Below are 24121 nucleotides of genomic sequence, written 5' to 3'. Positions count from 1 at the left end.
CTTGCCTTTCACTAACATATCCTGGATATCCACCATCAAAGCAGAGAATTGTTTTGCACACTCCCTTATGATACCATTGTACTTAAGATCTAGCAATTTGCGCCGAGTGTACTCAACATTTTTAGGAAAGAATTAGACCTTGAGCTATCTCTTCAAGTCTACCCAACTATAAATTATAGCCCATTCTAAATCCCATCTACTTTGTATGCCACCATAGCTGAGCATCACCACTCAAGAACATTGTCACCATGGATATTTCCAACTCTTTTCTACTTGGTCCTCACTGCATGAAAGTATTGCTCAATGTCAAAATAGAAGTTTTTTCGCACCATTGTTTTCAAATTCTACTCCCATAGAATTGGAATCCCTAGCAACACAAACCATTAGGTTCACCTTGGCAAAAAGCTCACCCATTTGGTTTGGTAGTGCCATTGTCTTAAATTTCCATGAAATTGTCGAAATTTCTACTTTCCATGACCCTCAAAATCAAAAAGGTAATCGATTTCTATCTTACATAATTCCCATCAAAATTTCAACAAATCATCTTAAATTTATCAAAATCTCGAAATTTTAACGAAACTTGTTGAAATTTTAACTATAGAACAAAATTTTGTTGGAATTCAAATGTGAGATTTAGATGCAAAATAAAATTTCTCTCAATTTATATGACGTTTTATTGAAACAAAAGATTATTACAAGGGCTTTTGAAATTATATGAAAATTTGAATTTACAATAACATTTTATATAATGAATATAACCATTCATGTCTATCTTTATTTATATAATGAATAATATGTAATTGATTTATGTATTTCATTTATATTAATCGAACATCTTTAATACAAATATTATATTACAACTATTGTACCTCATACGCAACATAGATGCATTAAATTTTTAATATATTCTTTATAGAAATTTAAGTTGTAATATATTAGTCCTAAAACTTATTATTATTATTATTATTATTATTATTATTATTATTATTATTATTATGTGCATTAACCTTTACCAAAGTTTCATAAAAGAATTCCATGCTTTACTATTAATTTTTATTGTTTCTTCAAATCAATATCGAAATTGACATCGAAACCGGATACTATTGGAGTTCTGAAATTTTAGTCGAAATCAAAATTAAGACCTTGGGTAGAGCTTCAACTGCACCATGGAAATCTTCAAATTTGCTGCTATTTGGGTCCTCATAATAAATCAACACATCTGAAAGTTGGACCATCTTTATGGGCACATTGTTGGTTGTCTCAATATATGCCTCTAGGGCATCAATTCTCTCAGTTTCAATGTGTGGCATGGTCCTCCCATCAATGTTTTACACAATCCTGATCCGAAGGCAACTAAATCATAAAGCAATTAACCAAGCTTTGGTAACAATTCATGGGCCAAAGACTTCACACCTAGTGAAGGTTTGTGCTGCACTAGTTATTGCACACTAGCTTAACTAGTAAACCAAAAGTATACCACAATTCCACCACATGAACAATTCACAGCATCCAATGCAAAGTAAGTGGATGCATAAAACAATCATGAAAGAAAATTAGAGCCACGTGGTGAATCATAAAGCAATGCAATTTATTATTCCAATCACCATAGGCAACATGTGTTTAGCGAGGGAGGCAAGTAGGCTAAACACATTTACAATAACCAGTGAGTTTTACAATGATTGGTGAACAACACTCAACCTCCCGTAAAGAGCTTTCTATTCTATTCTAGCTCTGGCAGACTGGCATTGGGAAACATCAAACTAATCGAGGTGCCAGACTCCCATTCTATTCTTTTACTAAGGCTTTATCCTACTCAAAGAATAAAACTACACTACTATTTACATGATGTTTACTCATCCCACGAACACAAGACAAGCGGTCATAGGCAAGCATAATGCCCTAGACATGATACAACCTTATGATGTCCATGATAGAGCTAAAGAAGTGGAGAGGACCTTACATCCAATTGGGAAAGTGCATTAGCATTTTCCCTCCGCTATTTAAAAGCCTCAAAGGCCCTAAGCATGAAAACCTTGTTCTTCTTAAGGATATTTGACTGAGTTAACCTTTGGAGAGTTTTCCTCAATGACCATCTCAAGTCAGTCTCCATTGTTCTCCTGAGTGCAGAAGCCACCTGCAGCCCAGTCAGTAACTACTATCTCAGCCCTCTGCTTTGTCCACTATTCCGTCTGAATGCTACTTCCCACGTATGATATATGGATCCAGGTAAAAGATTGCGCAGTTACTATGCAGATGCTAATTGCACAAGACAAGTTACTAATCATATTACTCTACTTCAGGATATTGCATGTTTATAGGAAAATTCTGTTGGCTGCCTTAGACATGGTAAATAGCTTACAGAGGCAGTGCAGAAGCTCAGTTTAGATCTGTGGCACACCAGAGTTTATGAATTGCTTCAACTGAGTACTTTAGTGAAGGAGCTTCAATTTAGTTTTGATGAGCATATAAGATTGCACGCAATAAACTAAATTAACCTTGCTGATAATTGCAGCATGATAGGATAAACTTATTGAATTTAATTGCCACATTGTAAAGGAAATTTTAGCTGTCTTTTGAATTGAATGCATTGTATGAAGACAAGAAATCAGATTTTTCAAATATGCTATCAAAGAAATAACAGGCACAATCGTTCATAGTATCCACAAGAAGCTGGGCACGTTGAATACCCATGGTACAGCCTAGCAAAGTGTTTTGTTGACTACTTCTATATCTAAAATTTAAATTGTTAGAGTTGGCGTATAAGTAAGAGGTATTCACGAACTTTGATACTTCGACATGAGTTGGTATAAATGATAATTAGAGAAAAGAACATATAAATAAGGTAAAAAGAAAAAAAAATTAAAAAGAAACCGTAAGTTACCACTTACTAAGGTCTCAAAGTCAATTTTCAACCCAGTAGCAATCCAAGTAGGATCCATCAATGAAAGAAGAATTTCTTTAAGCTCAGAGTTTCTATACATCTGCAATATTTCATCAAGCACATTTTTCATTCGGAAAAACTCAATGTGATTAGCCTCCCTCAGCTCAAGCAATTTGACAAGCTGCACGATACTGGGAGAAGTCAGAACCTTGGCAATGAAAGCAATAACTATAAGAAAACATGAATGACAAGAAACTTGACAAAATAAAATAAAATTTAATAGCAAGAATAATTTATCAACAAAATCCTTTTCAAAATAAAATTGTTATTGGGAGAGGTAATCATGAGAAAAAATAAATTTGGAGGGAATGAGCATGTTACATTACATCTACAAGCCACAAACAAGGAAAATGACATTTTCACCTGATTAAGCAAATAAAACATGCGAACTTAGAGACAAAAAACAACTAAAATAACATATGCATTGAAAATCACCTCAATCAAACTTATACACGCTGCATCTATTTTTGTTGCATACAGAGAACTGATTTCAATACTTATTTTGCATTGTAAAACCCCAACAAACTCTTAATCAAATAAGGACCAATACACCAATCCTTCAGAACAGTTCAAGCTCTTGCACCATATAATATTTCTTTTTTGTATGAACTATTTGTATTTCTAGACTAAGCTAACAGCGACTCAAATGGTGTAATAAATTAAATATACACATTTTAAGCTTAACTCTCCTCAATTACAGGGAGTAAAGATATGTTTTTTTTCCTGGAAAAACTAGCACAAAAAATTGACATCCACTCCCAATTTCTTCTTAGGTCATCAGCTAAAAATATTCACATATCACACCATATAACACTTAGTATCAAGGATAAAAATCTAAAACAATCAAGGATTTTGGAAACGAAACATAGTAGAATGGCTTCCATTAGGACCTTCAACCGTGAGAGGAAAACAAATCATATCAAGAATCCACAAATAGTGATTCAAAGAAAATACCACCTGGGAAGCTTAGGCTATATACATGCATAAGTATTTATGTATCAAACCGAATCAGAAGGTAATTGAAATAGTACCTTCGCTGATGAGACACAAGTAAACTCAGGAATAGAGCATGATATATTGCTCATCAGTTTGCAAGTTGCTGCCAAAATAAAAATATAATTAGTACTAATACTAAGCATATGGATCCAACATGATAAAGATGGAAAAAAAAAATCAGAGTATTAAACTATTAAGCATGCCTATACTCTAAACAAAAACTCAAACTGAAATGAAAATTTTCAAAAGCATAATAGTAGCTCATTTCTATGCAGAACAAGCATTCCAAATAATTTTTTTCCTAAAACATGCTTCTCATGATAACATTTGTTTTCAAAAAACCAAAATAAATTGACATACCGCTAGTGTTTCAAAAAATATAATTGCCTGCCTCAGCACCATATACCATGTGTACATAAGTTCATTTATCTACCCTCCAAACTACAAAGTAGTACTTTGGATAATTAATTGCCCAATGGTGAATTCTAATACACTTCATAACATCATCTACTAACCCTTCTAAAAAGTTGGAGAGCTAGATAGAAGAAACCAGCAGGAAAGAAGGATCTGGCTCAAGCTTTTGGAAGGACTTACGATGAGAGAATGAGCTACCGGCTCAAGCTTTCCTTATGCTCTACAGGTTGCCAGTCATTAGAATGCTTTGATGGACTCATTTTGGGATCTATAGTCAGACTCTTTGGCTTGGAGTAGGCAATTTCTGGGGTATGTTAGAGACTGGGAGCTACCTGCTGTTGACATGAACCTCCTGTACACTGCAGGTGCTCACAACTCTCTTTTGAAAAAAAAAAAAAACTTGTATTTACGAGGATTACGCTTACTTACAGTTAAACTCCACTCCCTATAATTTTCTCTCTTTTCTATTAATGAATTCCTTTTTCCATAAAAAAAAATTCATATGATTTCAAAACTTTTTTAGTTTCAACAAAACACAAGATAAATTAAGAGAAAGTCCAATTGGGCTCCAAATCTCAAATTTGAATTTCATGGAAATTTTATTCTATGATTAAAATTTCAACAAATTTTGCAGAAATTTCGAGGTTCTAATAAATTTGGGGAGATGAGTGGGAATCTCGATGGAAATTTTGTAAAACATAAATCGAATGCCATTTTGATTTCCAATGTGGCGGAACACAAAAACTTCAATGGAGATTTTGAAAATTTTGTGGAGTGCATGGTGATTTATTTTGCCTTTTTATCTAAAGAAAATCATTATTGTTGATTTATTAAGGATTGTAGATCAAGTTAAAGTCTAATTTTGGACAGGATCCTACTATCCCAAATAATGCATAGAAAAAGAAGAGCACTAGGAACGAGTCAAATGAGTGAAGAAAGACTTGTAAGAGAAGCTCCTAGAAGCATCTGCAACCCAACTCCTTCCATCCCAAAGTCAATTGGAAGGGCCACTCATACGTAACATTTCCTTCAACTCCAGCATCTCACCTAATGACAACAGGAATGTACATCATCATGGTAGACAGAGCAGGAACATGAATGGATACACCACTTGTCATGGAGCATGGTACAGTGGGAGAAGGACTTTTCAAATCATTCAAGCATAACAAAAAATGGTGTTCCGAATGCTTCATTGGATTGACTATATATAAATATAAATAAATAAATATATATATCTATAATTTCCATTACAATAGTTTAAGATCCCAAATAATTAACTAATGCCCTAATAATGCATACACACAACCGGTCCCAAGCCCGGATAAAGGAGGATGGTTACATTAGGTAGCTGACAGCCAATGTAAAACCCATCAGATCTTGATAACATGAATCCTTACCAATGGATCACTAAGGCATCGCTATATATATATAATTTTCATTACTATAGTTTAAGATCCCAAATAATTAACTAATGCCCTAATTATACATAAACACAACCGGTCCCAAGCTCAGCTAAAGGAGGTAAGTTACATTAGGTAGCTGACAGCCAATGTAAAACTCATCAAATCTTGATGACATGAATCTTTACCAATGGTTCACTGAGGCATCCTCTACGAGCAACACTTTGCACTTTTACCACCCGAATGTAGCAAAAAATGGACAAGGTGGGCTAGGTCAAGCCTTTATTAATGGGAGAGAGACGTGAAGGAAGTTCAAGAAACTAGGATTAGGTTAGCAACTTGGAAAATCGGGGCACTGGCGGGAAAGAGCTTGGAGTGATTTGATACTATGATTAGGAGAAATAATAACATAATTTGCCTCCAAGAGACTAAGTGGTAGGGGAGAAAGCTAGAAAAATTAGTAAATATGACGCGATCATTAACCACATGGAGTTTCTTTCGAACACCCCTCCGGAAAATTGTCCACCCATAATAATCCAACCATGAGGTTTGCTCATAGAAATAGAATCAGTGAAGTTAAGATGACTTTAAAAAAAATGAAAAGCAGGAAATGAATAGGACCAAATGACATCCCAACTGAAGTTTGGAAATTTCTAGGGATAAAGGAATTATATGGTTAATTAATCTATTTAACACTATTAGCCTAGTTTCTAGTGTGTATAAAATAATCACTAAAGTGCTAGCAAATAGGTTAAGTGTGGTTCTTGATAAGAACGTTTCCAAGGCCCAGAGTGCATTAGTGGGGGGAAGGCATTTTATGGATGCAATCCTAATTGCAAAGGAAACCATTGAGGATATTAGGAGAAGAAGAAGAATGGCTTGTTTTAAGCTGGTTCTTGAAAAAGATTACAATAGAGGGAGCTGGAACTTTATAGCTAAGATTCTGTGAGGAAGGGGTTTGGAGAATGATGGTGTAGATGGATGAAAGGTTGCATGTCTAATGTGAATTTTGTGGTCATAGTGAATGGTGAACCTAAATATTGGTTTACGGCTACAAAGGGGATCCTCTTTCTCCATTTTTGTTTTAGTGGTTGATGTTTTGAGTAGGATGGAGGCAGTAGGTAGAGGTCTAAGGAAAGGTCAAAAAGTGAGTAGGGAGGAGTTCATGGTGTCACCCCTTCAGTTTGTGGATGATATTGTATTTTTCCTGGAGGATCATAAATCTTAAAAGTTTTGAAAAGGTCTCTACGCTTTAGATTAATGTGAGTAAGAGTGGTATTGTGGCTGTTAACATGCCTGCAAAGAGTGTTAGGGAATTAGCCTTGGAAGTTGGGTTTGCTAGGTTGGGGTGGCCGTTGTCCTAACGAGGGATTCCTTTGAAGGGTAATCCTAGATTAACTAGTTTTTGGGATATGGTGGTGGAGTGAGTATCCAAGCATTTATATGGGTGGAAGGAAGCCCTTTTTTTTCTTTGGGAGAGAGGACTATTCTAATTAAGGATTAGTATTCCATTGTATTCTTTTTCTATTTTTAAAACTCCAACAAGAGTCGCTAGTAAGATTGAGAGAATTATGAGAAATTTTCTTCGGGCAAAGGTAGGGATTTTTAAGGATCATTAGGTGACTTGGGAGGTGGTTTGTAGGACTAAAAGGGAGGGCAGTTTGGGTATTGGAAATTTAGTGTCTAAGAAAACGACTCTTTTGGCTAAATGGCTTTGGCGGTTTCCACTAGAGGTTTCTTCCTTGTGGCAAAAAGTTACCAAAAGTAAATTTGAACTTTATGGGAACAAATGGGATTCTAATTTAGGTTCATATGTTCTTCGGAAATCCCGTGCAAAGCTATCTCCCAAAATTATCCTCTCTTTATCCCCATACCAAATTTGTTTTAGGTAAGGGATGTAATATTCGTTTTTGGAAATAACTTTGATTCGGCAATGTTGTTTTGTCCACCTCTTTTCCTCGCTATTTCCCTCGAGCTCAAGGCAAAATGATCCTATTTCTTCTTTTATTGTAGACCAGAGCAGTCCTTTACCTTCTTCGGAGAGCCTTGAATGATAGGGAAACTATTGAGTTATCTTCTTTGTTGGTTATGTTGAATAATTGTAGGGTATCTTCTGAAGATGATGGTCGATCTTGGTTGTCAAATTTTTTAGGAGTTTATTCTGGTAAATCCCTCCATGAATTCTTGGTTGGTATCAAATTCTCCTTTCCATTCTACAAAGTAATCTAAAAGGCCAAAATCCCCCCCTAAAATCAAAGTGTTTGTTTGGTTGGTTGTGCTTAACAGGATAAAAATTAATGACTTGCTGCAGATGAGGAGACCTTTAAAGGCCCTCTCTCTTGATATATGTATGCTTTGTTTTGATTGTTCAAAATCTATTTCACATCTTTTCTTGCATTGCAATTTTGCATGAAGGTTTGGAACGAGCTATTAAATTGATTTGGAGAAAGCTGGGTTTGTCCTAGAACAATGGAGGAGTTCTTGGCAATATCTTTTATGGGGTTTGGAAGGATGAAGGAAGGAATTGAATTACGGAATTTCTCTTTATTTGTAGTGCTCTAGGGCTTTCGAAAGGAGGGCAACTGATATACCCCAAAAATATCCTCATTTAAAAGGAGGAACGGTTTCAATTCCTCCATTAAACCACCTTCCATAACAAACAGGTAGATTAAATCACATGCATTGAAGACATGGGCGGTTACGAAATCATATTCAAAACCCCCATATCAATGCCCGTAAAGTTTATGTAACTCCCACAAGCGGAATAATGCGCTTATAAATACCGGATCAATGTAGGGTCAACCTCCATCACTATAAAAGGGGACTTGGAGAAGACGTAAGGCATCTCATTCATACCCATTCTTTTACTATTGCAATTAGCCTCCATGGAAATTCCAAGGAGATGTGTATTTCAAATGTTCAATCTCTTCTTAAGGCGTGTTGATCTTCTTTTGTTGTCTTCTATATTTTTTTTTTTTTTTCTTTTCTATCAATAAAACAATATAAAAACCAAGGAAATATCGGATGAACGGAGGAAAAGCACATTAATACCTATAAACAAAAAACAATAGGGTTATTCAAAACTGCAATAGCTATTGTGAAATTAAACTAATGAGCCATATGATGATGTTGTGGGAAAGAGTAATTGAACAAAAAAAATAAGAATAGAAATGAGGGCCTCAGAAAATAAATTCGTTTTATGCTTGGGAGATCAACAATAGAAGCTATCTATTTACTAAAGAGATTAATAGAGAAGTTCAAGGAAAAGAAGTGGGACTTCTATATGGTTTTTTTTACCTCAAGAAAGTATGTGATAAGAGTACCTAGGAAATTTCTTTAGTGGATTTTTGAAAGGGAGTATGCAGCAAATATACCAATGTTATTAAGGATATGTACAATAGACGAACGAATAGCGTTAGGACTGTAGGAGGAGAATCTGGAGAATTTCCAATCACAATAGGTGTACATGAAGGTTCCACTTTAAGCCCCTGTTTGTTCACTTTAGCAATTGATGAACTCATAAGGAATATCTAATACGAAATCCCATGGCGTATGCTGTTTTCAGATGAAATTGTTTTGATTGATGAGAGCAGGAGTGAGGTAGAATCTACGTTACAAGCATTGGAGAACAATGTTAAAGTCTAAAAGCTTTTAAATAAGTAGAAACAAGACAGCATATATGAAATTCAATTTCAGCCATGTAAGGAGTAATATTGAAGATAAGACTAAACTTGATGATCAAGAAATCAATAGCTTCGGTTCTTGGACCCATTATGCAAGTGAAGGGAAAAATTCATGAGGATTTAGTACATAGAATTAAAGCAAGCTAGGTAAAATTAAGGAATGCTTTAGGTGTGATGTGTGATCACAGAATACCACTAAAATTAAAAAGAAGGTTCTATAGGATGACTATAAGATCAACTATGCTACATGGATCATAATGCTAGGCAACTAAGAAACAACATATTCAAGAAGTTAAAGTGATTGAAATACGCATGCAAAGGTGGATGTGTGGCATAACATTACAGGATGAATTAAGGAACAAACATGTTCTCAATAAGTTAGGCATAGCACCAATAGAGGATAAAATAAGGTAGGGGTGGCTTAGATGGTTTGGGCATTTGAAACGTAGGCTAAAATGCACCACTAAGGACGAGCGAGCAAATTACTAGAAGAAGGAAGAGCAGATATAAAATGACCTGGAATGAGGGGGTAAGAAAAAAATTTAATAGCTCTTGAGTTAGCCAAAGAAAATGCCCTTCATTGAGTGGATTAGTGGAAAAGCCTTCATACAGCTGACCTAAAATAACTTGATGCACCACTTGGCTTGTGTTTCAAATGCCCAAACCATCTAAGTACCCCCTCCTTTATCTCATCTTCTATCGGTGCTTTACCTAATTTAATGTGAATTTATGTTCATTCCCTAATTTATCCTTTAATGTTAGATTGCTCATCCACCTTAGCATTCACATTTCAACAACTTTTACTTTTTAAAATAGGTTGTTTCTTAGTTTCCTAGCATTATGATCCATATAGCATGGCTGATTTGACAGCTGTCTTATAGACTTTTCCATTCAGTTTTAATGGGATTTTACGATCACACAACACACTTGAAGCACTAGTCCATTTTACCCACCTTGCTTTAACCCAATGTAATAATATGTCTTCTTCAATTTCTTCTTCAACTTGCATAACAGATCCAAGTTATTGAAATCTACTTGTGCGGTTGATTTCTTGATTATCTTCAATTTCTCAATCTTTCACTCTATTTCTCTCTCCCTCACACACACACATGCAGGAACTTTGTGCACCAAGCTGCCTGACTAAATTTTTATACTTCTTACTCTCTTTTCGTAGGTTAGAAAGGGAACAAAAAAAAAATTACAAGCTGCTCCTCCTGATTTGCTGCAGATCCCTTCCTACCTAAACGCACAATTCCTTTAAAAAACACCCCCAACAACTCCAACCATTTGCTCCTGTATATACCCCAACTGTAAATCCTTTTAGACTAAGCAAAATGTTCTTCCAGCCTTGCTATGATTTTAGATTGTGATTGAAACCTCTTCAACATTTCTTGGGAAAGGTCTCCTTAAATTATCTTCCCCTTCTCCTTTTTACTCCATCTTGGTATTAGAGCCATGGATTTTAAAATTATATATTGGAATGCCTTGATGGCTCTCTAGGTTGGTCTAAAGCTGATTTCCTAGGGATTTTTGATAAGTAGGCTTGTTCATTGGGCTAGATTAGTATGCTTTGTGGCTTCCGCTTAGACAAATCTCTCCCAATAGAAAACTAGCTCGTATAATGAACAAATGAATGCCTAAATCATATACTGATATTATCCAAGAGCCATCAAACAATCACTTATCCTTCATCCCATGGTTGCTTGCATTTTAGCACGAATGTAGGATTAGGGCATCTTTTGCAATATTATTGGGATACCAGGTAAAGATGATTGAGTCATTTGATCATAAAGAAAAGATATTACACCAAAAAAGGTTTTGAAGCATACCATATCCTTTCCAGATATGGCGTTAGATCCTCCTAGACTCTTTGCATCATCCTCTTCCATTTCTCTTCCTAGATCTCTTTCAAATAAGTTAGATTTTTTGTATAACGTAAAATATGTTCTAGATTATAGAAAAATGTCAGTTACCCAATTTTCCATAGTAAATTCTTACAATCTTTGCAATAGGCTCATCTTCCTCATTTGCCTAGATAATCAAAATTCATTGCTCCATCTTCCCCAAAGCCAACCAAAGAATATGTACAAGCCTCAAAGATGGACCACTTCCAAGTCCCTGCCTCTAACAAAGAGACCTTCTCACCCTCCTCCCCAAATTCTTTTCAGCAACATTGGTTAGCTCAAGGATTCACCTATATTCATTTTGGAGTTGTTCGAGTTGCCCTTACTCTCCATGCAAGGGGAATACAATAATTTCTCAAATAGCTTACTTCACTCCTATCCCCAAGTCTATCAAAAGGCATGTTTTGGAACTTTGGAAACCACACTCGATGCCAACACTATTTTTTAACTTTTTACCCAAATTTCAACATGCCTCTTGATGATCCTAAACTTTTGGAGGAATTAAAGTCCACGGGCAAATCACAAAGACTCAATGGTAAATGACACATATGCGCAACATATCACCATCAAATGTCCTATAGGCTGCAAAACTATGTGTTTGATCTAGTCACACCTGCTCTAGCCCATTCACAAGATGCTCTCTTCATCCAGGTGGCATCAAGCTCTTCCCCCAGTTGCACTTATGTATGTAGACAACTTTCTATAGAAGAGATGGTTGAACCCTTCTTGGGAAAGTGGGTGACTGCCAATGAAAGTCAACCCATCCAATCAAGCAACCCATGAGATGAAGGATAAGTGAATTGTTTGCTGGCTCTAGGACAATATCACTAGGTGATTCAAGAATTCAGTTGTTCATTATACAAGCTAGTTTTCTGTTGTGGGATATCTGTTTAAATAGAAAGCAATGGTTTCTTCCCTAGTATTAGGCACCATCCTCATACCTAAGTCAGCCATATGAATCTATAAAAGCCCAGAATATCCAATTCTCATGTGTCAAAATCCATTGAGAACTTAAGGCAAATGAAATCCTCTAGCCCCAAACATTCTAAAAACCTCTCTAATTTTCCACTAGAGATTCAAGAAATGATAATTCAATACTAACTCCACAAATGAAGTTTCTGATCCAACCTTCATCAAGAAAAAAGATAGATCTTGTGAGATCAAATTTTCTCGCCCAACAACCACCTCCACTCAAGTACTTGTTTTCCCTACAACTTTCACTCAGTAAATCAATGGGATAAATGACAAAGCCACCGATTGCACACTTTGGAGCAGATGGACATCTAGTCTACTACTTTGAAAATCCTAAAATAGGACACTATTATTGGTATACTCCATTGACGATTATCTATGTCTTGAGTCATTTGTGGCTATCAACTAGTCAGTTTATGAAGATTTTAAGCAGTTTATGAAGATTTTAAGACTAAAGATGAAGAATCTCAATCTTAGTCTTCCATTGAATCAGGATCAAAACTCCTCTAGATAGTCCCAGAAATAAAGTTCTCCTTTTCCCAAGCCATACCCACAACTCAAGTTCATCTGTGACAATTGCTAGAATAGTACAGGTTTTTGGGGAATAGGGAACTTCGATAAAATGAATTTTACTATTTTTAAGAACTGAATTTCTTCTAGTTGCACAGTTTTTCTAGACCCATGAGAGAGTTTTGATAAAGTTCTCCCAAAGAGCAGGTTTGAAGAACTACTCCTTTGTTAGGAGCATTGAAGTCTCATCTCCCACAATAGTTGAGGAGGTGAATTATGGTGAAAAGAAACATCTTCAAGCCCAACTAGATGCCCTTTGCGGGGAAGAACAACAAAAGCTTCCCCCACCTAGATTTATCCAAGCCCCTCTTAATTTGTTGCAAATCCCTTCCTACCTACACCTACAAATCCTTCCCAAAAACACCCTGAACAACTCCAACCATTAGCTAAAGTAGAATATGTTGTAAATCATTTTAGACTAAGTAACCTTTTCTGACCTTTGAGGCAGGGACTTGCAAGTGGTCCATCTTTGAGGCTTGTACATATTCTCTGGCTTGCTTTGGGGAAGATGGAGAAATGAGCTTTTTGACTATCTGGGCAAAAGTGGAAGATGAGCCTCCTACAAAGACACTATATGAATTTATTATGGGAAACTAAGTAATTGGAATTTTTTTGTTTTTCTGAAACATAGTTTACCTCATCCAGAAAATCTAACTTATTCCAAAGATATTTGGGAAAAAAAATGCAAGAGGATGATATAAAGAGTCTAGGCGGATCTAATGCCATATCTAGAAAGGATATAGTATGTCCAAAAGTCTCTTGGGTGTAAAATTTTTCTTCATGATCAAATGACTCGAGCAACTTTAACCAGTATCATAATACTATTGCAAAAGATGCCCTAATCCTACACTCAGGCTAAGATGCAAGCAACCCACAGGATGAAGGATAAGTGATTGTTCACTGGCTCTAGGATAATATCACTAGATGATTTAGGCATTCAGTTGTTCATTATATGAGCTAGTTTTCTATTATGGGAGATTCATCTAGGTGGCAGCCTTAGAGCATACTAATCTTACCCAATGAAAAGAGCCTACTAATCAAGAAACTCTAGGACATATCAGCTTTGGACCAACCTAGAGAACCATCAAGACATACCAATATATAATTTAAAAATCATGGTTTTGATACCAAGATGGAGTAAAATGGAGAATAAGAATTTAATTAGAAAACAAAGAAACACACAAGACTTACAAGCTAGAAAGAAGAAAGGACATATCAACTGGGAAAAGGGAACTACAAATAATGAAGAGTTAAGGGAACTTCCCTGGTTATGCCCCTAAGGCCCATTTGTTCTTCCTTTTATAGAACGAGACTCCATATTTCCCAATAATGTTCTAACATAGCACTAGTCCTAACCAACTTTCCTTAACCATACAGCTGAACGAACATAACTGACACTCTGACATGCATAACTTATTTTTACAACTGATAGACTCACATGTAGACCTACGAAACACATTAATTATTACAAATATACCACTAACACATCACATGCACTCTATAGCTAGAAAGATCTCTGGAGTCTTATCAGCCTGTGTCATCCTCGCTAGATTCTGTTCCTATTTGTGGAAGCTCATCGATGATTTTATTAAAGTAGATTCCATTTTGTAGGTCCAATCAATGGGAGGACTGTTGATGTAGGACAGGTAAGAGTGGCCTAGTCCTACAGTTTCAACCCTCACACAAGCACATCCACTCAAGACACTTTGTTTAAGAACTCAATTAACTAAACATAAACACAATAAATTAGAGGACATTTCACATGTTGGGAAACTTTTAAAAGGTGTATGATGTTGTCCAAAATTTAGTCCCAATTGGTTCTTTCACAAAGGTATTAAGTTAGATGCAACAAGGATGTTATTTGAATATTTCAAGAATAAAATTCTAAGTTTAGCACAACAATATTCTACAATTGATTTCAAGCTAGCAAGCTGAAATTTTGAAGTCTATGGATGCAAAGGATTATCAAATATGAGATTTCAGAAATTGAAGATAGGGCTTTAGCAAGATTTAGTAAAGGTTCAAACAGATACTGATTTATCAAGAGTTTCAATGGATGCTAGATGTTGCCCAACACACAGTTGGATCACACCGTAGGTCCTTGGATCAAGCTTTGAAATAGCGGGATGAACGCAGCAATGTAATGGAGGGGAAGTGGTCGTGTGGATGCATTGGAGGATAGTTAGAACTCGTCTGAAGTTCTTCGTGCAAACTTTGAAATGTAATACGTATGCTACAATGGAATGGTGGATTGTTGGCCTTGGGTGTAACTTGGTGGTGGCCATGTGGGTGATTAAGGGAAGTCGTGAAAGTGGGATAGAGATGGAGTCACTAGATAGAATAGTGGTCTTTCACCACTTGATCTCCGAGGAGAACGACGTAGTCTCTCACTACACAGACACAAGGATTGGACAAAGCTTAACAAGCTTCAACAAAGGAATTGCATTTCAATATCAATACTTTTTCTCTCTACATAGTTCTTACAATGAAGGGGTATATATATATAGCTAGCATGAGGGAACAAAGCATTAATAAGCTTAGCTAGCATGGGGGTACAAGGACATTAAATAACTAACAATTCCCATACAAGCATGGGAGACAAAGAAAATAAATAAAACAACTTACAAGACACAATAAATTGTAAGCACAACTTGCTAACACACAACTCACTAGACACATTAAATGCTAACACACCTTACAACACACACAACTTACTAAGACATGCACATGCAAGCAAGCAAGTAAGTTGTCTTACAAGATTACAAATTAAATATAAAACAAAAATCAAAGGGAGGCCCAATTCTGTGTGGGGCCCACATGAGTCTTGAACTTGGACTTGCTTCGGCATCTCTACTTGGATCTTTCTTACACTGAAAAGTATTCAAAACAAGTCTTCAAAACAAGTCTTCAAATAATCCATTAAAAATCTACAAACAATTATGAACCGATGTGGACATCTAGAGGTCGTCCATGTGTCATCATGTCGGCAAAGGAAATGTGGACATCGGGAGGCTGTCCACGTGTCACAACATCTGAAAATGACATAGGTAAAGCATGCAGATCCCCATCAATTGTGTTCTCCAGAGTGCACCCATTGATCTCTTCTTTTAAAAATTTTTACTAGAACTTGGCTAGGGTCTTTACGATTGAGTTTGCACAAATTTTCTTGTCACGATGATGTCAATGTATGATGCCTATGCAAGCAGAGACATAGAAATCAAAGCAAGCTTCAATGTGAGCACATGGATGATGTCAATGTATGATGCCTATGCAAGCAAAGACATTGAAATCAAAGCAAACTTCAATGTGAGCACATGGATTATGAGCGATATAATTTTCCTTTTCTTTTGGTGTTGGATCAATTGGGTATAATGGATGAAATCTACCCCATTATGAAAGGTTACTAATATGTATGGCTTCTATGCTTGTCCAATACAAAGATCCACTTATCAGGGAGAAAAACTAAGAAAGCAATTTTCATACAAGGAGTTGATTCTAGTTCATGATGGGATTGATCTTGCACTGAAAAAAGGTAGGTTGCAAGATTGGGAACATAAAAAGCAAAGCCAATTGTATGTCTTTCAAAGAGATAACATAAGAGGCACATTGCTTCTTTGCTAAAGTCGTAGAGAGAGGGGATTTGGAATATATTAAGATAAGGATATTCAAGGCGGAATATGATATTGGAGATATAGGAGACCTCATGGTTTGAAACTAAAACCACTAAAATTTGCCTGATCTTTTTAGAGCTTCGTTTATGGAGTAATGAATTACCATTTCTTGAATCTCTGGAGGAAAATTAATGAGGTTTCGGGAGTCTTTGGAGCGAGAGGGTTTGGATTTGATGGTTATGGGGTAAGCATGTAGACTACAGATAGGAGAGGAGGGGTGGTTTTGGATCTTGATAAGAAATCAGCAAGGACATTTTTCTTACCCTAGATATGCACTAGTTCAAAGTCCCAGGAGATAAAACTAGAATTTTCCTATTCTCCTCTTTACTACCATAATTTCTTTGAAAGTAGAATGATAATGTTGTTTTGCTGGTTTGAAGGCTCTACTTTTATATCCACACAACTTTCTTATCCTTGAATTTCTTCAAATAGATAGGCTACCCAATATTCATCACTACCAACTGTTTGCAAGATAATAGTTCCACTAAATAGGGTAGATTCTTTGAAATTTTCTTGAGTTCTTGAATAGCCCTGGTGTGGGTTGACCTCGATGGTGGAGGATTCTTTACAAGAGATATGCTTGAGTAGATCTGAGTGGGACCACATGTGGGACGAAGTCTAACATTAATTAACAATTCCTAGAAATTTTTAAATTTGTTTTATCGATTCTAATTCATCTAGAATGTGCTCAACTTAAGAGGCAATGTGGGGCTGGAGAGAATAGTGTTCATCAGATATGGCCATTCTAAGGAATTCAATAGAGGATGGCCCAATCACCATCCTCTTTTCCAATAGCATGATCCCAAATTGTTCTACTAAAGAATGAAAACGATCTAACAATCTTCATGTTCCTTGATATTCATTGTTTTTTGAAAGTATGATAGTGCGTTCTTTAGATCAAAGGGCATGACTATCCTAATAGTGATGATTAGGTATACGGAAATCAATTTTTGGCCTATCCTCTAGATGAATGCCTTTACTAAAAACCTGCCTTTAGATCAAAATTAGAGAAAACCATGGCATGTGACAATTGCTAGAACCCGTGTCTTAAAAGGCGTTCATGAGGCACGTCTCTTGATGCATTTTGAGCATAAAACGCCCAATGGCGTAGCTTGAAAGGCGTAAATCCTAAAATACGTACGCCTCAAGGGAAAATGCGTATGCCTCAGGACAAAAGGCATGCCTTTTACGCCTCATATGGGAAGGCATACACCTTTTGGGAGCAGCCTGATCTAAATTATTATTAAAAAAAAAAAAAAACTAGTAAACAAAACTGATAGGCTTGGACGAGCGTCCAAACCCCCCCTCGATGAAGTTTCTTTCTTCCAAGCTCCCGTCTCTCTCCGACAACTCCTCCAGCTTCTCGTCTCTCTCTGACGAGTCGACAACCCCTTCCAACGGCTCGACTCTCTCCAAAGAACCCTTCGGACCTCTCGTCTCTTTCCAAGCTTGCATCTGGCTTCAAAGACTCCTCTAGCTTCTCATCTCTCTCCGACAAGTCGACAACCCCTTCCAACCTCTTATCTGCCTTCGATGACCCCTTTTGAAATCTTGTCTCTCTCCAACGACCCATTTGGACCTCTCGTCTCTCTCCAACAACCCTCTACAGCCTCTCGCCTCTCTCCACAACCCCCTACAACCTCTCCGCTTCGAGATCTCTTCTCAGTCTGAGGTCTCTCCAACTAGTTCGAGTATTCAACTCTATCTCTCCAGTGTTGTTCGTAGCAAACTCCCAAAAGACTCCCTGCTAGTGTCTCTAAAACTCATTGTTTGAGTTTGTTCGCTAAAATTGGCCTATATGATATTTAAAAACTATGTTTTTATTTTTTTCTCCATTATTCTAAAATTTTTTCTCATTTTAATACTATATATAAATTTATTTCATTTTTTAATTATTTAAAAAAAAAATATGGTCCCAAAATGCTTACCCCTCAACACCTTAAGGCTTACACCTCGCCACGTGGAGGGTAAAATGCCTCACCTTACGCTTTCGCCTTTTAAAACATTAGCAAGAATAGAAAATTTTTCTGGGGAATAGGGAACTTATCATCTGCAAGGAAATGATTTAGAGGCTGGTAATTAATAATTGATCTTAACTTTCACTAAACTTGCCCTGCTTTTTGTTCACATAAAAAGCGTCACATGCCCATGGCGATGAAGTTTCTTCTATCAATCCTTCTTCTTGGAGTTGCATAAGTTCTTGCTTCGCCAGTAAAAAATGAGTTGGATTCATCCTTATATGGAGCTAACCTTTGTGGGATTTATATCCTCATTTTGAAAGGAAGCTTTACAAAAAACGCAGGATTTAGCCAAAGAGGATTCTGTCATTTGATCTTAAATTCGAAATGGTTTTTGGCACATGAGAATTGGATAATCTTAGCTTTTATGGATTTATATGGCTCACTTACAAGGATGGCGCTTGGGACTAGGGAAGAAACCATTGCTTGAAGTTTTTATGTTCCTTTGACCACCTAAGCATCAAGAGTTTATGCAATAGATCAAACCAAATGAGGAGATCTTTTCCTGGCAATGTAAATTTAAGAACTTGGTGCTTTACAGTAAGCCTTCGAAAGAGTCTTATCAAGACTGGTTAACTAATCTAATCAATGACAAATTTTTCCCCATTCGCAACTCTGAAATTTTGGGAAAATGCTAGCAAAAATAATTTGCGTAAGAGTGACAGATTTAGAACAGTGGCCCTTGAAGCGGTATCAAAAAGGCAACGAGAGGTAAAGGCTTTTCATAGGTATCAGTCAAGAGATGGACTAGAGCTGTGGGTATGGGTTGGGAAAAGGGAAACTGCATTTTTGGGACTATCTAGAGGAGTTATGATCCCGATTCAATGGAAGATTGAGATTGAGATTCTTTTTCTTCAGTCTCAAAATCTTCATAATCTGAGTAGTTGATTGCCATAAATGACATTGATAATCATCAATGGAGCATACTAATTCAAGATTTGAAACTTCTTCTCGAAGGATTAAAGAGACCTGGTTGAAGACTATCTCTTTTCTTTCCTTTTTGAGAAATCCTTGGCAAAATGTCCTTTTTCCTGCATATGAAACACTTGTTTGCCATCTTGCCTCTGGATCTCTTTCTCCTAAGGAATTTTTTGAACATCCTTTTCATCTTCGTCTCAAATCTATATTTCTTAAAGTGTTTCCTTTTTTTTTTTTTTTTTTTCTATTGAGATAGAGCAATCTTTCCATCCATGACATTTTATAAGTAGATTCAGTCAATCACAAGCTATAGAGACAATGTTCTCAATGAGCATCCTATGGTTGCACAGTTTCTCTAAAGGAAAAAGGGAGTTTTGATAAAATTCTCCCAGAGAACAAATTTGAAGAGATACTCCTTCTTGTTTAGGAGCTTTGCAATCTTATCTCATAAAGGTTCAAGAAGTGAATTATGGAATGCATGCTTCAGATTTATATCATCAATACCATTTATGGCATAGAATCTCCTTGACATTCTATTATAATGTCTTTCCAAGTCTTTTCTTTTGAAGGAACAACACTTCATCTTTGAAGATTCTTCTTGATCCTAGTCACTATAATTGTTTACATGACCCAAGAACTTAGTGTAAACATAGGATATGAGTCCTTCTAAATTATGGGTGTCTAACCTAGAGTTTCCTATATTCTCCGAGATTGATCTACCATTCTCATAATCTACCTTGGGGCCTTACTATGAACTTGTTTATAACTAGCTACAAAGTAGCTTGTGTTGTACCTCTGTTGTGCACCAGGAAAACATTTGGTAGAAACTGTCATGCCATTGGTCAAGCGGAAGAGTGTCTTCAAAGGTGAAGCCATGTTTAGTACTTTCCCGCATGAACATCTCTTGTTCCTCAGACTCTTCTGGGCTTAAGAAATCTACAAGAGAGATTTCTGGAAGGGCAAAAAGTTAAGGCTGTGCTAATTTTTTTAGGAAGGAGATTGGGTTTGGATTTTCCATTGGGAGGCAGTCTGGCGCGAATTTTGAGGATGCTCTAGTTTGGGGGTTGGAGTCCATTGGCTCATGGTTCACAGTTGCAGAACTTGCCAGGGAAAGGGCTTTGAGTGATGTAAAAGGTTTGCATGGTGGTAAAGAAAAAGGATAAGCAACTTAGTCTAAAAGGATTTACAAGAAGGTCTACAGCAGCTAATTGTTGGAGTTGTGGGGGGTGTTTCTGGAAAGGATTTTGTGGGTTTAAATGGGAAGGGATCTACAACAACTAAGAAGAAATTTAGAGGGTCGGAAACTTTTGTTGTTCTTCACCCCGCAGGGCATGTAGTTGGGCTTGAAGATGTCTCTTTTCACCTTCTTTTTGAGCAATCATTAGTGAAGCTTGGTTGAGGTTTTTATTGTGGTGGCAATGGTGCACAATTTTGAGTCTAATCTAACAATAAGTTCTTGCACTCTTGCTATGATCACAAATTGTGATTGAAACCTCTTCAAAACCTCTCAGAGAGGACTTCTTTCTTGGAGGCTATTCGCTCGAGGAATTTATTCTAAGCATGAGAATTTTCAGCCTACCAATTTAATGTTGTTACAGCTTGGGAGATTCATCTAACACTTCCGTCTTCTCGCCATGTTGGGAGTGGATTTTTTATCTTCCAAACATGTTTGGTAAGCTGCTGCAATCTCCTAGTGCAAAAAAATCATCTGTAGGTTCAGCATATTGCATCCTAGGAGAGCTTCTGAAATTTTAGAGGGATAATTCCATTTTTGCATAGGCTAGTTCACGATCGGTAGATGTGGATGCCTCATTATGAATAACTAGGAGAGCCTTCTGATGGTACAAAGGTAGATCCGTTTTTTATTTGTTTGCACGGATCGGAAGAGTGTTTTGGATTCTTAGGTTTATTTTTTGAGTAGAGGACATAATAATTGAGGGGCCGTTTGGCATCATTGTCAAAACTTAGAGAAAAGAAAACTAGAAACAAAAACAAAAAACTAAAAAAAGAAACTAAAAACTAGAAACCAGCAACCTATTTCATTAACATTTATAAAACTAATACAAATTTAAAACTTAATTAAAAATGCTCATTTTCATCTTTAAATCAACTAATATTATAGAAATATGATTTAAATAATAAAATTACAAATAATACACATTCAAAAAATTACTATAATAAAAATAAAATTTATTATAATTATTTTACTTAATTGTTCTACTTTCAAATTTTACTTTACAATAAACATTTTATTGGACATGACAACTGAAAAATAGTGAAAGTATCTTGCAATTGGATTTATTATTATTTTTTGAAAGTTATGTATAGTTTTATTTTAATTATATTTAAATTCATATGATCATTTAATTTTTTATTTTAATTTTAAAAAGTATAAAATGAATGATTTAATCCAAAAGCTTTATTTCTAGATATTATATTTTTTGGCAACAGACTACCAAAACAACTAAAAACCATAAAATCTGGTTTTCAATTTTTCGGCAAACAGTTGAAAACTGACAACAAAAACAAAACACTGACAACATAAAAAAACACATTTTTATAATATGTTTCTTCATTGTGGAGAAACAAAAACAAAAAACAGAAAACAACAATAATACCAAACAAACCCTGAATTTTCTAAAAGGTTCTCCTAAGAGATCAACCTCGAGATATCCATCCTCACACCTCTCATTCAGTTGCTACTAAACGAACTTCTTTTCCCTTCTCTTTGGGAGATCATCATCGTCATCATTGTCATTGAAGCAATCTGCACAGAAACAATCTATATCCCAATAACAATGTCTTGTTTCGAGATTTTTGAAGTAGTAGACTAGATGTCCATCTACTCCAAAGTGCTCAATCGGTGGCTCTACTTTGTTTATCTCACTGATTTCTGGAGTGAAAGTTATGGGGAAAACAACAAGTACATGATCTCAGCAAATCCATCTTTTTTCCTGATGAAGGTTGGATTAGAAGCCTGGATGGCTTGACAATCAGAGTGTAGCTTTTCATAGGCAGTCACCCATTTGTCCAAGAGAGTTTGACCAACTCTTCTCTAGAAAGCATGTGTGTGTGTGTGTGTGTGTGTGTGTGAAAGAGAGAGAGAGAGAGAGAGAGAGAGAGACCAAAAGGTGTAAAGAAGTATTTGGACTACTAATTTCACTGCTTTGGAGAATGGCAAAATCAGTAGCAGAGTATTAAATGTAGTCATTTATGGTTATAAGTGAATTATTGGTTTACAAAGGAGCACGTGTGAAAAAATGAAACCATGAAGGCTTCACTAAAGGCGACAAAAAATTTATCATTTATTTGGCAGGTCCATTATTTTGTATAGAGCCAATGTATATCCTCTAACAACATCTAGGTTTATGGGAAACATATTTACATTCCTTCACCCATTAGACATGCAATAGGAACCAACAAAAGCCGCAAAACAAAAACTAGAATGCTACCCATGCATCAGTATGGAATATTTTTCATAATCTTAACATGAGTTGAGCAATCTTGCACATAAGGTAACAAATTCATTGACAAGTACCATGGAATGTCCATAATAGGTTAATGGGCAGGTGCTACAAACACTATGAACTTATAACCAAACACATTCATAAATTCTTAATAAGTTTATTACCAAGCACCTTGAATAGTGGATGCAATCGCATAAGGAGGAGGATTGAGAAGAAGATCTCTAATGTACCTACAAAATCAACAATTAACAAAAGGATGCCAAAGAGTAAGCCCACAACATTTATGTGAAAAAGAGAACAAAAATAAATATGCAGCTAGATGAGCATACACGGATGCTGCCTTTAAGGCCCACTAACCAAATGTTTTTTTTTTTGCTAGGCAACCAAATGTTCACTTTTTTTATTTTGGAAATCTCCTTGAAACATAAATATTTTCACAAATCATTATCTTAAGGACATTTCTTCTTCATTGAAAATCAATCCTTTCTAAAACATCCAGGCTTCAAAAATTTGGATTCAATTCCAAAATATTAGGTGAATGGTGGCCACCTTCCTAATTATATAAGTCATAAGAAACTTAAAATAGTCATCACCCTCATTCATTCAATTTGAATAGTAAAAACTTCAATAAAATTGGAACCATCACTTTCATGAAATGAAAACCAAGTTCTATGAAAAATCATAGGCCACTACCTTCAAACACAATAAAGTGATAGGAATCTAGGAAATTTAATGGAGACATCATCTTATTATCTTTAAGAAAATTAACCAGAAAAAAAAAAATCATTCTTTTACTCCAATACTTGGAAGAGTATCATCATTGTTGATCCAAGGTTTAGGAATTAATTTAAATTTTGGAAGGTCAAAGCGCCTTGAAAAGACCCATTGCGCATCTCAATTTGCCCTTTTGGCTTTTTTTATGGCAAGTTCGCAATTTAATTCTATGTAAATATAAGAAAAGCACCCATTTAAAAAAAATAAATATAAGCAAAACACTCAAAATAAGCTAGGGAATTTAATTAATTAAATAAAATTCTCGCCAAAATTAAGTCAAAAAAACATCAATTTACATTCAATCATAAGAATCACCCAATTCAAAGCATGCCTTCAACCCTCAAGAAAGTCCAACAAATAAAAACTTTTTTATGTACTCCGCTACACTTGAAC

The 24121-nt window shown here is 35.8% G+C and overlaps 1 protein-coding gene across 3 annotated transcripts in view; it reads right to left on the bottom strand.

Annotated features, from left to right (window-relative positions):
• Nucleotides 1–24121, bottom strand: part of LOC131152292 (DNA mismatch repair protein MSH1, mitochondrial) — a 144168-nt gene that overhangs the window by 51561 nt on the left and 68486 nt on the right. For all 3 annotated transcript variants that reach the window (XM_058104105.1, XM_058104108.1, XM_058104107.1), the window contains 3 exons: nucleotides 23126–23184; nucleotides 3973–4040; nucleotides 2889–3062 (listed from right to left, as the gene is read on the bottom strand). In XM_058104105.1, coding sequence (XP_057960088.1) covers nucleotides 2889–3062; nucleotides 3973–4040; nucleotides 23126–23184 — 301 coding nt within the window. The remainder of the gene's footprint in view (nucleotides 1–2888; nucleotides 3063–3972; nucleotides 4041–23125; nucleotides 23185–24121) is intronic.

This window comes from Malania oleifera, chromosome 3 (genome assembly GCF_029873635.1).
Source record: "Malania oleifera isolate guangnan ecotype guangnan chromosome 3, ASM2987363v1, whole genome shotgun sequence".
In the NCBI taxonomy this organism is placed as follows: Eukaryota; Viridiplantae; Streptophyta; class Magnoliopsida; order Santalales; family Ximeniaceae; genus Malania; species Malania oleifera.
The sequence above is the reverse complement of the archived record's forward strand: the minus strand, read 5'-3'. Positions and strand labels throughout refer to the sequence as shown.